Source organism: Leptidea sinapis, chromosome 19, assembly GCF_905404315.1.
Source record: "Leptidea sinapis chromosome 19, ilLepSina1.1, whole genome shotgun sequence".
NCBI classification, from domain to species: Eukaryota; Metazoa; Arthropoda; class Insecta; order Lepidoptera; family Pieridae; genus Leptidea; species Leptidea sinapis.
Window position 1 is genome coordinate 7,279,432 of NC_066283.1, and position 14,681 is coordinate 7,294,112.

General features: G+C 38.0%; 2 protein-coding genes across 2 annotated transcripts in view; one reads left to right on the forward strand and one right to left on the reverse strand.

The window, feature by feature from the left end:
• LOC126969806 (lipase 1-like) overlaps nt 1–4,440 on the forward strand; it is a 39,216-nt gene extending 34,776 nt beyond the window's left edge. Inside the window, exon 2 of the mRNA XM_050815374.1 lies at nt 2,562–4,440. Within this exon, the coding sequence (XP_050671331.1) occupies nt 2,562–3,442 (881 nt within the window). The 3' untranslated portion in view covers nt 3,443–4,440. The remainder of the gene's footprint in view (nt 1–2,561) is intronic.
• Nucleotides 1–14,681, reverse strand: part of LOC126969794 (uncharacterized) — a 251,226-nt gene that overhangs the window by 183,778 nt on the left and 52,767 nt on the right. The window lies entirely within an intron of this gene.

The following is a 14,681-nucleotide window of genomic DNA, read 5'->3' on the forward strand; positions in this document are numbered from 1 at the left end:
ATTTGAATAGTAGCGCGTGGTTTCCTGGTTTTTCCTCGAAGCTGTTTGGTAATTGTTTATGGTTAATGGTGTAGTTAATTAAATGCACTAATATAATTTGTCAATTTAGGTCAAGTGGTACGTGTACACTTTTCAGTCGCGACAGTCCCGATTTACAACTAAATCTCGAAAGACCACGATGTACGCCACGTTTGGGTCGCTGGTCTTATTAATAGTTAAATGGCTTGAAGGACCACGATATACGGTGTTCTGGTTGCCGTACAGATGAATTTTTGTTTGTTTCATAAATTAAACGAGACTTAAGTACAATTGCTTTATTGAACTAAGTTAACACCAGGAACAGACATAAGCTTATAATGCCTACTACTCGGCTAAGTCGAGTTAGCAAGTCTTTTGTGGGGCGATATATATGCTTTTACAACAGGATGTTCAAAACAAATGTATTACGTTATTCAAAAGAATTGTTAAAAAACGTTTGTGTGGTAAAGGCTACTATAACATAAATGACTTTCTTAATGATACCACAGACTGGGAATGGAGCGACCGCCCTCAGGCTATTAAATAATAAGTTTAATTGTACAATGTTACTTTGTAAATGTTACTTTAATTGTAAAACATATTTTTGATGAAAAAAAAAGCCGGCTAAGTTTGTTGCGCCCATTCTTCTCAGGCCTGAGGCATGCATTTTGTAATGGGTGGTAGTTTTTTTGACTTTCGATAAGTGATGTCACATCCTATTTTGAATAAAAATATTTGAATTTAAGTCTAAATGCTTAAAATGGCAAATGGTTATGAGAACACGCGAACCGATTGATGCTAGAACGTGAACTGGGGGAAAATGTGGAAACACCGAACGCGGCAAGGCAACCGCTGACAGTATCATCACAATACACAATATCATCTGTCTATCTCTTATGAATAACTGACTATATCCATTTTAATACTTTAAAAAATTGGCAATTGTTTTTTTTTTCAGGTTTAGCTCATTAACTTAGATTTAACATTTCCGATGGCTTTAGACTACATGATTCCCGAATTATTACTTAATTTTATGTAATATAAGCTGTTGGATTATTAGCAGGGGCGTGCATTGGTTTTCTAGTAAGGTAGGCACAGTGGATCTAACTTGTTGTAGTTGAGCTTTGAAAAAAGCTTAGATTGCTTACCGTAGATATTTAGTATCTAGAGTAAGAAAAAATATTATGAGTGGGTGTTCAATAGAAGTTTGATAAAAAGAAACGGAACCAAATTAAACTGAATTTAACTTTAACACTAGTGCTATATTTATTTAGGTTCATAACGAGGTAGGTACTGCCTAATTGCCTTTATGATATGCACGCCCCTGAGTAAATAAATAAACAATAAACAGTTATGTCGCATCTAAGAAACGAGTCTGCAATACAAAGAAGTGCAAACTGCTATCGTCTTATCTGAATAGTAATTCGTCATTTTACTGGACCCATTACGGCAATGCTTTATTTAGCTATTAATTACAAACATATAAATAAACAGATGGATCTGTGAATAAGAGTGCTTTAACTTGACCCATACATTATAAGTCCAGATTTCATAGTATTCCTTTCATGTGATTTATTAAGTTCGATTGAATAATTTTATTCTTATAATTATACCCTAACGACCGATGCAATAAAAGTCCAGGGTGTAACATTAACAGATTTTTGTCGGTTCGATTCCCGGGATTGGCAAGCGAATTTCCAAAAAACTTTGAGGACAGTTTTCTTTATTTTCAAAAATAATAGACATTCCATTATTTAATTTGCGTACAATTTTCTATCTACTACCTGTCGCTGTATCTAAAAGTACTTTCCCTTCACGTAGCATTACAAAATACCACCCTGTGTAATTTCTATCGAAAGTTTAAGTAGCATATTGGAATAAAATATACCCCTCGCTTTCTCAAGGTCGCTTGCATTTTGTTTTCCCATCTGAATCTTCATGCTCACTCAAAAAAAGCTTGCAGAGGTACTATAAGTCATCGATGCGCTAAGGACAGAAACATCTTAGATTTCACTTCAAATTTCTGTCCAGACGCTCCGTCTATGTGATGAATGTAGTCTGAGTTTCATTTATAATTTAAAGTGAGTTTTATTGTTATATTTAGATTTTAAATTATTTTCATCTTTGCCATTCCATGTCAGTCGCAGTCATGTTGTTCAAGAGAAATATTGCATTGGACACTCTCATACTTGTTGTAGTTCTTATAATTGTTAACATAATTCGTCAACAAATTTTTTCCAACAGTTTGGAAATAAAACGATTTTTAGGCTATGATAGTGATCTACTTCTTAACTTCACACAATTGGCAAACAAATACGGTTACAGTTCAGAAGAGCATACAGTTGTCACAGAGGACGGATATCTCTTGAAGGTCTTTAGAATAAAAAATAAGAAATGTGAAGCAAGAGTGAAGCAGCCTCCATTACTCCTCATGCATGGACTACTCCAGAGTTCTGACGCATGGTTGGACGCTAGTACGAGTACTGGCCTGGCTTATCTCCTCGCTGATGAATGTTTCGACGCGTGGGTTGGAAACCAACGAGGCAACTACTACGCCAGAAGACATCTCACTCTAAACCCTGATAAAGATTCAGCATTTTGGGATTTCTCAATCGATCAAATTGGCTATTACGATATCCCAGCAACGATTGATTACGTCTTAAGCAACACAGGGGTTAAAAAACTAAACTATATTGGATTCTCTCAGGGTGCCGGGACATTTCTTGTGATGTGTTCAGAACGGCCAGAATATTCCAAGAAATCGAACGTGTTAATCAGCATATCTCCCGCAACCAGAGTGAAGAACACCAAATCAAAGTCTTTTAGATCACTATTGAATATTTTATCAACTTATGAGGGATTATTAGCTCAATTGAAAATTAATGAACTTTTTGCTAAAGAAAGTTTTCTCCAAGTGTTATTTGAATTCATCTGTCAGATTCGATTGTTTTCTGAACCACTCTGCGAGAACTTTCTTTGTGGGATTCTCGATTCCTCTCACCCAGGATCCATTACTCATAAAACCTTAGCCATGGTATACAGCCATTTACCTGCAGGCACCTCTCTGCGCAACATGGCTAGATATGGACAGAGTTTGAATGCAGAGGATTTTCAAAAATATGACTTCGGTGAAACAGTAAATGTGGTTAAATATGGTAGCAAGAAGCCACCTGGATATAACTTAAGTTCAATTTCTTTACCTGTGGTAATAATATATGGGGCGAATGATCATTTAGTGGACACCAAGGATATAAGCTGGTTGGTAGACAAATTACCAAATGTGATAGGCTTGGAGGAAGTTGCTGATCCTTTGTGGAATCATTTCGACTCAGTGGGTAGTCAGCATTTCAATAAAATGATATGGCCAACAGTTAATAGATATTTGGAGCGCTTTAGTGATACGTATATGAAGACCAAAAGTTAAAATTTGAAATATCTAACATTAAAATAAATAAAATACTTTTAAGATCAGGTTATTATATAATTTATACTCTTAATTTATTTATTTATTTAACACAGACCCTAAAATAAATTTTGATTTCACGAGTTACAATAAATTCAAATTTAAGTAATTTCTGTTAAAAGAGGTGGCAACTGGTCTTGTGATGCAGGAAAAATTACAATGCAAACAAATATGGGTACCTTCAAAAAAGCGCGTACACCTTCCTTAAAGGCCGGCAACGCTCTTGTGATTCCTCTGGTGTTGCAAGAGAATGTGGGCGGCGGTGATCACTTAACACCAGGTGACCCGTACGCTCGTTTGTCCTCCTATTCCATAAAAAAAAAAATTACTTTTGAGTGTGTTTCTTAGTGATGTTTAGTGTTTATATTATTTATTCAGGAAAGAAACTATAATCTACCTTCTAAGTTTTTTCTGCAGTTTCAGTCATACAAACTATATAGGTAACCATAAAAAAAGTCATAAAAATCAAAAGTAATTTTTATTTCTAATTCTCACAAAAATTTTTTTACACTTCTTTTTGATGTCAATCAAGCACTGCCACAGCTTCGGCGGCCGTTCAAATGACGGCAAATTCAGAAAATTCTTTACTCTGATAAAAAATCTACAGTGAACCTGATAAGGTGTGCCACCTGATAACAATATAATGAACTTACTGTAATAATTAATTGCAATTTTTGAAGTGAAAACTTCTACTTCTTTAGCGGCGTTGAGTAGTTTTTCTTGGGATGGCTATAAAATGTTAAACTCGCATCATGACACGTGGCCTGGTCGAAACTTCGTAATCTTACCAAATGTGATGTGGATTGGAGGAAGATGGTGATCCTTTGTGGAATCATTTTGGCACAGTGTATAATCACCATATCAATAAATTGATATGGCCAACAGTCTGAATTAATCTACCTTTTAATTTTTTGTTGAATGAACTATTAGTTATCAAAAATAAACAATGTGATATTTTTGTTACTTGTTTTTGTTTTAGTCTTACGATCGTAAAGCATCAAGATATTTGACACAATTGACTGTGCATGCTCATTAAGTGGCTTAAAACCCATAAACGCTGGTATCCCGCAAGGATGCATGCATTCCCCTACACCCTTCTGCATACAAAATATGATATGCTGCAGATGTGCAGCATTTCTATGCAGATAATAGAACAGGGTATGCTTCTTACACTGCCCGTGCCCATCCCTAGGTATGGCTTCGATGGGAACCGGAAGAAACTTGTATCTGAAGTCGAGATTATGTTGTGCAGTCTTGGGAAGGGCCCGGCAAAATTTCATAAAGTTAAACCCTTTAACGACACAAACTTGTGTTGTTGTGCGTTCAGCACTAAAAAGTCTCCGTTGGTATATGGAGTGACATTCAGATCACTCGTCACTTGGAACAGAAGCCTTAAATGTCAATATATGCATTATAAGCCAAAGTCAAATTGGCTTCGAAGAAGCTGGGCGTCATCAATAGAGCACGGCAATACTTCAAGCAGGCCCACATTCTAGCGCTCTACAAAGGGCAGGTCCGGCCACACATGGAGTATTGCTGTCACCTCTGGTCTGGCGCACCCGAGTATCAGCTCGATCCATTTGACCGCGTGCAACGCAGAGCAGCTAGAATTGTCGGGGACCCAGTGCTCTGCGAACGGCTGGATCACTTGGCCTTGCGTAGAGACGTCGCTTCATTGTGTGTCTTCTACCGCATTTATCACGGGTAGTGTTCCGAAGAGCTGTTTAACCTGATTCCTGCCAACGAATTCCACCTTCGCACGACACGCCACAATTTAGGATATCATCCTCACCATCTGGATGTGTGGCGGTCCTTCACAGTGCGGTTTTCAAGTAGCTTTCTTCCTCGTACTACAACGCTGTGGAATGAGCTTCCTTGTGTGTGAGCGGTGTTTCCGGGACGATACGACATAGGTACCTAAAAAGCACGTACACCTTCCTTAAAGGCCGGCAATGCTCTTGTGATTCCTCTGTTGTTGCAAGAGAATGTGGGCGGCGGTGATCACTTAACAGCAGGTGACCCGTACGCTCGTTTGTCCTCCTATTCCATAAAAAAAAAATCTTGGAGTAAAATGAGACAGTATATCAAGACAAAATTCATGTCAACGCCTGCAACTATAATAATAATAATCATTTATTTCGGATTCATCCATAAATGAGATTACATCCATATTTGTTAGTACAATTTGCAAACTTACCAAATAGTGTTAGTAATAACTTATTAATTTACATATTAAGAAAAATAAAATAAATTTCCGGCTGGTCCGGGTGGACTTCCCGATGATGACGGTAAATTACTATACGACTGCGTGCAGCCGTTTCCAACGAGCCAGCATCGGCGAGTCCCAGCGGTCCGACAGCGCACGCAGTATGGTGTTGGGACTGTCGCGCATGCGGCGCAAGGTAGAAGCGCACTGCTTGCGCATGATGGCCGCAAATCCATCTGTATGAGCTGCCGCGAACATAGCAGAGGCGCTGCAGATCGCTGTATGTCCGCAGTGTATAGTTAACCCACAGGCTGCAGGTGTAGACTGACAGTACGATTTGAAAAGCGCAACTTTAACAGTCTCCGTACACCGTGAAAACCTGCGGACCTACATGTTGCATCGGATGGACAGCGCTCTGCGCTGGGATTCAATATCCATATTGTCATTAAGGTCCTCGGTAACCCAGTGACCCAAATACTTCACTTGTTTAACTTTATTTAGAGCTGTACCACAAAAGCTGAATTTCGGAACGATTGTGTATCGCTTTGTATCGGGCCAGAAAATAATTAGTTCACTCTTTTTCGCGTTGTATTTGAGCTCGTGCGCTTATGTCATTGTTGCGCATTGTCATTAGCCTTCGTAAAGCACCAATCGATGGGCTCAGCAGCACCATATCGTCTGCGTAGCTGATATTGTTCACGCACACTCCATCAATATGACACCCGACGCAACGCCGGACCTGCTGAGCTTATCGATCAGTCGGTTGACAAACAGGCTTAAGAGCTTGGGAGAGGTCTGCCCCCTCCTACCTAACCCCGCATTCCAGCCCGTACTCCTCCGAGGCAGAGCCTGCCCATCTTACGAAGTTATTTTGCTTATTATACCTATGCATAAATAACAGCACGATTTCCCTAGGTAGAGAAGTTTCATCCCTTAATTTACCCCATAGAATGTCGTAATATACAAGATCGAAAGCTTTCGATAAATCAAAATAGCAAGCTAACCTGGGGTCGTTCTACTCGTGTAATACCGTACAGTCAGCTAGAGGGCCAGGATAGCACTCTCGGTGGAAAGCCCGGGTCTGAAACTGAACTGCGCGTCGTTTAGCGAGATGTATTTATCCAGATGCTATCCAGCACTTCAGCGACCACTGTGGCCAGAGAGATCGGTCTGTAGTTGTTTACATCTAATGCATCACCAGTTTTACTGTTTATTATTGGACAATTTTACTGCGCATCAGATTATTAGGCAGATGGGAGTGACGTTAACACAGGGTAAACAACATAAAAAGCACTCTGGGTAGGTGTTCACCCGTGTGCTCAATGCTAAGGCTGTCGTGACCCAGGGATTTACCCCTCACCATGCCTCTGATCACCGCAGACACATAGACAAATGAATACTACGCTCACTACTATCCTCAGCATCAGGGTCCTGCCGCGCTGTTTAAATAGGAGTGCACCCTGAACTGGTGGGAGATCATAGTAGCAATCTCGCTAGGCTCGTGCACTCCCGCCACGCTAATGGGGAGGCCCGGCTTATGATTCATTTTATTTGTGTTTTTCCAGAACTGACTGAATTTTTTGTGTGAGTGGAGTTCACCTATAATACAACTATAAATTTTTATTTGTTGTTGATTATTCCGACACCACTTTAATTATGATTTAAAAGCACGCCTTGTTCCACATATATCATTATAAAGACGGCCGGCCCCTACGCCCATACAACTAGGCCTGAAAACAATGCCGAGCCCTTTCATGAGCGCCGCGAACATGCCTATTCCACCCGGGAATGTATTTACCTCTACGCTTTTGGGTAACATTATAACTAAATATAGCGGCCTCCGACAGTATACATATAATAGGATTTTATGATTTTTGTTACAACAAATATTATCTGAGCAGTTTCTTAATTCAGAAGGAAAATTAATTTTACGAAGTCTAGAGTGACATACATTTTTAAATTTCTCTATCTGAGTCGAGTTACGTTGACCCCAGACACAACTATTTACACAAACATTAGGTGTACAAAGCTTCTTCTTTCTTCTTCTTCTATAGCCATTCTCAACCTCTAAGATGTAGGCCTCCTTCAGTTTATCTTTTACGGTCTTGAGCAGTTTCCAACCACTTTGTTCCCGCCAGTCTTTAGATACACCCCACGGTCTCCATTCTATCGCTACCATGCACCACGAGCCATGCTTGCGGGTGACATGGACAGCCCACTCCCATTTCAATTTCGCAACACGTTTCGTTACATCGCTCACTTTGCTCTGCTCTCTAACCCATTCGTTTCTTTTACGGTCTCTCAGTGTAACTCCTACCAGTTTTCTCTCAATTGCCCTTCGAGTCACCTGAAGTTTATGGAGGATCTCCTTAGTAAAACCCAAGTCTCAGCCCCATACGTAAGCACTGGCAAGATGCCTGATTGGTCTTGCATATGAGCTTTTTGGTCGGCACTGATTTTATGTTGAACGCGAACTTGAGTTTGGAGTAAGCTGCCCACGCCAGTCTTATGCGCCTGTCAATTTCGTTAGCCTGATTGTCCTTTCCCATCACGACCTCTTGACCAAGGTATACATACTTTTCCACTTTTTCGATGAAAGTGCCATTTACGCTGATGTTTTCTGTACTATTAAGGATGTTGGTCATGATCTTGGTTTTGTCGAGGTTCATTTCTAACCCACACTGCTCAGATGCATGATTGAGATCCTGTATCATAGCTTGAAGGCCGTCCGGGTTGTCTGCAAACAGTACTTTGTCATCCGCAAATCGTAGGTTACTCAGTCTCTTGCCCTCTATATTAATGCCACGTTGTTCCCAATCCAACTTCTTGAAAATGTCCTCCAGTATTAAGGTGAACAGTTTTGGAGAGAGTGTATCTCCCTGTCTAACTCCTCTCTGAATCTTGACAGGTTGAGTTTCTGGTGGTAAGTTAACCTTTAAAATTGCATTGTTGTAGATATTTTTTATGAGGTTAGTGTAAGGGAGACCAATACGGGCGTTCTGAAGGGACTGAACCACTGCCCAAGTTTCGATGCTATCAAATGCCTTCTTGTAGTCTATAAATGCGATCCACAGTGGTAGTTGATATTCGGTGGCTTTTTCAATAATTACTCTCATAGTTAATATGTGATCCATAGTGCTAAAACCACCTCTCAAACCTGCTTGCTCAACTGGTTGGTAATAGTCAAGTTTCCTAGTAAAACGAATGGTAATAATTTTCGTAAACAATTTATACAACTGTGATAATAGGCTGATAGGTCGGTAATTGTTAAGGTCTAATTTGTTCCCCTTTTTGAGTAGCAGAATGATCGTTGCGTTTTCCCATTTTTCCGGTACTCGGCATTCTTCTAGGCACTATTAAAGAGTTTAATGAGGAACTGTAAGACCACCTTCTTTGACCATTTCTACGATGACATCATCTTCACCAGGGCCTTGCCATTTGACATCTTGAGTATAGCGGCTCGTATTTTAGCTTTTGTTATCTTCGGCACGTCTTCAGAACCAACGTTTGTTACTTTTCGGGTCGCTACATTTAGTGCTTTAGGATTCCTAGAACTATAGAGTAGCTGATAGTACTCTTCTACCACTTTCAGTATTTTATTCTGCTCAGTAACTAGGTTTCCCTCCTTGTCACATAGCTTTGTTATTTGTTGAGTACCGGGTTTCAGAGCCTTCAGGAATACTTTTGGACCTCTATGCTTCCTAATTATGTTTTGCACGGTTCTTTCACGGTTTGCATCAATATTCCTCTCAACATGCTGTCGTGTCTCCCTACAAACTAGTTTAAACTCGGCAGTGTGGCTTTTCCCTTGAATAATTAAGGTTCTCCTTTTTTCTAGTAGTGCCTTTGTTTCACTTTGTTTACTTACATTCACTACAAAGCTTAGGCTTAACTAAATTAAAATTTCATTGTATATATACAGGGTAGTGATCAGACAAGACAGTGGTCGAGCCAGCGCAGGCAGCCGTGCGCATCACTGACAAATGTATGACTGTCCGGCGGCATCAATTCCAAATCAGACGTAGTGCGAACGCGCTCTTATTATTTATGTTCGCTCACCTGTCAAATTTATGATTCGCCTGGACAAAATTAAGAGTTCGGGCTGACGGACCTCACGATCCCAAAGTCTCCACTCTAAATGTACCCATCACGAAGTGAAGCATATTTGCTTTCCTTAAGTTTTGTAGCCGCTTGAGCCGCTGCTTCTTCCGCCTTTGTGGTGCTTTCAAGATGAGAGGGCGCAAGTGTGTCTATTTTTTATTGAAAATAAGGGATGAGTCAAGCAGGATGTTCAGCGGATGGTAATTGATACGACCTGACATGGTAATTGAAACACAGTAATGCTTACACATTACTGCTTTACGGCAGAAATAGTTGTGGTACCTATAATCTAGCCGGCATCCTGTGCAAAGGAGCCTCCCACTCGTGACTACACATGTTGCGCCCTACACCAGCAACCTCCCAAGACTCCAAGGAATCATATATATATGTCATACCATCAAGCCTCTTGCCATCGTCACGTGAAAAAAAAATTTTACCGCTTTCTTTCACCGTCATTTGTAACACGTCATAAATACTCAATACTTAATCTCATATTGATAATTGAATTGAAAGACTCTTGAGTTTATAAACTAGCTGCACCGCTCGGCTTATAAGTATCAAATAAAATAATTTTATACTTAAACTTGTAATTTTATGATAATATTATATGCCCTTTTTCGTTGTTTTTAAGAGGCTTTTATAATTCCTCGTTTTAAAACTTAAGTTAAACCATTTACAACTTGGCATAGTCGTAAATCATCATCATCAACCGGAAGACGTCCTCTGCTGGACAAAGGCCTCCCCTAAAGATTTCCACGACGATCGGTCCTGCACTGCCCTCATCCAACGTGTTCCGGTAATCTTGACCAGATCGTCGGTCCATCTTATGGGGGGGCCTACCAACACCAATAGTTGTGAATATTATGTTTTAATACATTTATCGAAGTGGTGATGGATTTTATATCTAATTATTAAGAACTCTTCAGAAATTGAAGACGACCTATTACGTCTACCAAAATTTGATAAAAATTCAGCAGCCAAGTAACTGGACAATAAAATCGCAATTCGCTAAGTGAAAGAGTATTTTTACGAACTTAAATTGAAGTGATTCTACTGAGAGACACTACCGTGCCCCTATTACTTAGCCTATGAAGTCTGTCAATCACAAAATACTTATTTAATGACATTTAAATATTTTTATTTATAAATGGTCCACATAAATAATAAGAAAATTCAAGACTTTAGCTTGTTTTCTAATTAATTCCTTAACTTATATATTTTCTAAAATTAATATTATATAACTTTATTTCTGTGTTATATGTAGCTCAAACATATTTTACCATATATATTTGGGTTCAGCACTGTCTAAAACAAAACCCAACTTTGATTTAGTTTTTTCATTTATTGGTATGCCATGATTATTATATTTACCTACTCTCAAATTTCTTTCACTTACTAGACAATTTAATAAAATAATTTATCAAAAATTTCACGAATCCATATAATGTACCTACAATTATTGTTATACTTGGAATCGGTGTGCTCCCGTTGCGGCCCCGCTTTCGCCTCTAGACTCATCACGTCACACGTACGACTATATATATCTTTAGTTACCTATCTGGGCTCACATTAACTCCAAAAATGACGTTCAATTCCATCTCATTATTTTATACCACAACAATATACGATGGATTTTATTCTGCAGCTTTAGTGGGTCCTCTGAACAAGAAACTATACGATTTACCTTTATATCATCTGCATATAAGTCGTAGTTTGCTCCATGAACACTCTTGAACATATAATTTATAAATAATGTCAGCAATATTGGACTTGTCTTGAGGAACGCTAGATGTTTGGTGATTTTATTTGAATTGATATCCCCTTAGTGTAATTAGACTTGCGTGCGATGAAACATGATTCTTACTTATCCTAACTCTAAGATACTTTCTGAAAAACAATATGCATATCTTCTTTGTTAGTAAGGTGTGATCAACTTTGTCAAACGCCTTACTAAAATCTTGATTAAAAGTTTCAATCTCATCTCTTATTCTTATCATTGCTCATTTCCATTATTTTATTTTATTATTACAGAATCAGTGAAACACATAAAAAGGAGACGGGGATTTCTGGGCGAAAATGTAATAAGTTGAGATAAGGTTTTAAAAAATTGCGATATTTTTCTAGTTCAAAATATAGAATATTACCCTAATTCACAATCTAGAAAACCAGAAATATTAAAATTAAGTTTACATTATCTTAAAATCGATCAATCGATCGATTACTATAATCGATTTATGTGAACGAGATAATACAATTCAACCCAAACCCGCTTGCACCAGATGATTGATTCAATAAAAGTACCTAAAAAAATATATTATTATTAACATAACATAATGCCTTTAGTTAAAATAAATTGAATATCTACTTTATGTTATAAAGAAATAGATCGAAGAAAAAGTCGATTCTGATTCTCGTTCTGTATTTTTAATCTGTGCTGACAGTAACAGCCACTTGCCTAGAATGTCAAGTCTCAATCACTCGTTTCCTAGTATCGCTTGTGCGTACCTACGCGATTTGTCATTTGAGTGTTTCCCGTTGTTTTATTGATATTTTCCTTCTTTCTATTTGACTTCTGATATTGCTAAACTTGTACGATCATTATCTTACGACAATAAAACAATCGCATTTCAAAAATCAGCTGTTTTAATATAGATTGTTGCCCATATATTGCATAACCTCAATTTTACAAAACCTCCTTTATCCCAGCTTTCAGATTGCAAAAAATCCTCAAATTCTCAGTGATGCTTTTTTAATTTATAAGCTATTTATTGACACTAATTTCATCCTTTTACATCTTGGCCCAATAATGTACGAAAGGGTATCCGTCTCCTTTCAAGGGTTGATCGTTTTTTTTAAGAAAACAAGATTCTTTTCAGATGATTAAATGTTTAGGTTGCTATGAAATATGGGAACAGACAAATTATTCAAATATTTTTTGCAAGGAACTCAACAAAGTAAAAAGTCCAAAAATATACAATCATAAAAATTACATACGAATTGCTAATCTTCTTAATTTTGCGTTACCTATACCCTAACCAAAAGAAGCGATGGTCGCAAGGCAAGGGTCATGAACGGGCGTTGCTTATGGTGCCTGATCAATCATATAATCGAGAACACTGTTTTTGGAAATAAACAGCTTATAATTTAATAAAAAAATAATATTTTTTATTGATTTCATATCTTCATAAAATGCTCGCAAAGTATCTTTATATATCTACTGTGTCTCGTAACTCTTTTACTATTTCTTACAATTGATACGTTACTTTTACGTATTGAAATAGTGCTTAAGGTAAAAACCTTATGTGCTAGTAAACTTTAACCATAGAAATGTTATGTTATATTGAAAACCTCAAATGGAAATGACCACATGATCAGGAATTAAAAGACAAATGGAAAAATATTACAGAATGTTATCCTAGACAACATAAAAGGAAAAAAGACAGACTACGTCTTAGATGGGAAGATGACATAAAAGTAGCAGGTGCAACCTGGTCGAGAAAAGCTAGAGACCGCTCACTATGGAAGGTTTTGGGGAGGCCTATGCTGGAAGGAAAGACATCCAATAATTACCGCTGTAAATAGTAATTACCTACGACTGAAAATGAAAAAAAATATAAATAGATTTTTTAATAAACTTAGTTTAGATTAGATTAGTTAGGTAAGGAACCATTGTACATAATTAAGGATTGTAAATAAAGGCTTTTAAAATATCGAGGGTGTCGTCAAACGCACGAATTTTATTTGAAAAAGGGTTCACTAAGGAATGTGATTTTATCAGATTTTCAACAGTCAACCAATACAAAATTTTGGTGTATACATAAAAAGTTTCGCAGTAGTCTTGGCTATGTCGATGAATGTGGTCCACTTACGGATCTCTTCATTTCTTGATTCGATCAAGATGATTTTAAGGAGCTTCCCGAACTTATTTCAATAATTACTTAAATCTGACTCCCTCTAATTTACCAAAAATCTGTATTTTTTCCTCATTGCAGAGATACTCGATCCTTATATATATCTAACTGTATCAATAATCCGGTATAATATCTCAAGTCCCTAAGCAAACATTCCCTACATTTTACGAACCTTTCAAAAAGGTAAAGCAATTTAAAAGCGTATTACCTTAAAGCCCAAAACCTCATTTACGACTCTCTCAGCTCACCGCTACTCGCCCCGCTGATGCTCCCGCTCCCGCTTAAGCGCCGCGTCAATTACTCTTGCTCAGCACTTTGTGTATTTTTGTAGATGTGCAAAGCCAATGCTGTGTACACACTGGTTCAATACGGGGCACAATTAATTATTCAACAGGCTGTTTGGAATTGTGATTATTTCCAGGGTGAATGTTTAACAAATTCATGCAATCCATTGCCGATGGAGCAACAAGCCGCCGGAAACATAAAGGCTTTGAATAAATCATTCAATTTATTAATATTTTAACTCAATTTTTTTAATGTGACTCCTATTATTCTAATGAAAAATTATCTAAATTTCTTATGAAATAAAAAGTGACGAAATGGGCAAGTCATTTACATTCTAATGGTAAATGATACGCCGTACTAGTTACAATGCAGTGCCGCCCAGGGCTTATGAAAAACCCAAAATTTTGAGCGGCATTGCAATTACGGTCATGAAGATTGAGCCGTATGTTAAGTCTCATTTGCCCAGTAATTTCACTAGCTACGGCGCCCTTCAGACCGAAACACAGTAATGCTTACTCATTACTGCTTCACGGCAGAAATAGGCGCAGTTGTGGTACCCATAATCTAGCCGGCATCCTGTGCAAAGGAGCCTCCCACTGGTATAAATGCCTATATAGAAGGCACGCCCCTGGTACCTAGTTGTTTTAGTAACTGGTTTGTAGATTAAATAATCTACAGTATGTACGCGGCCTAAGCA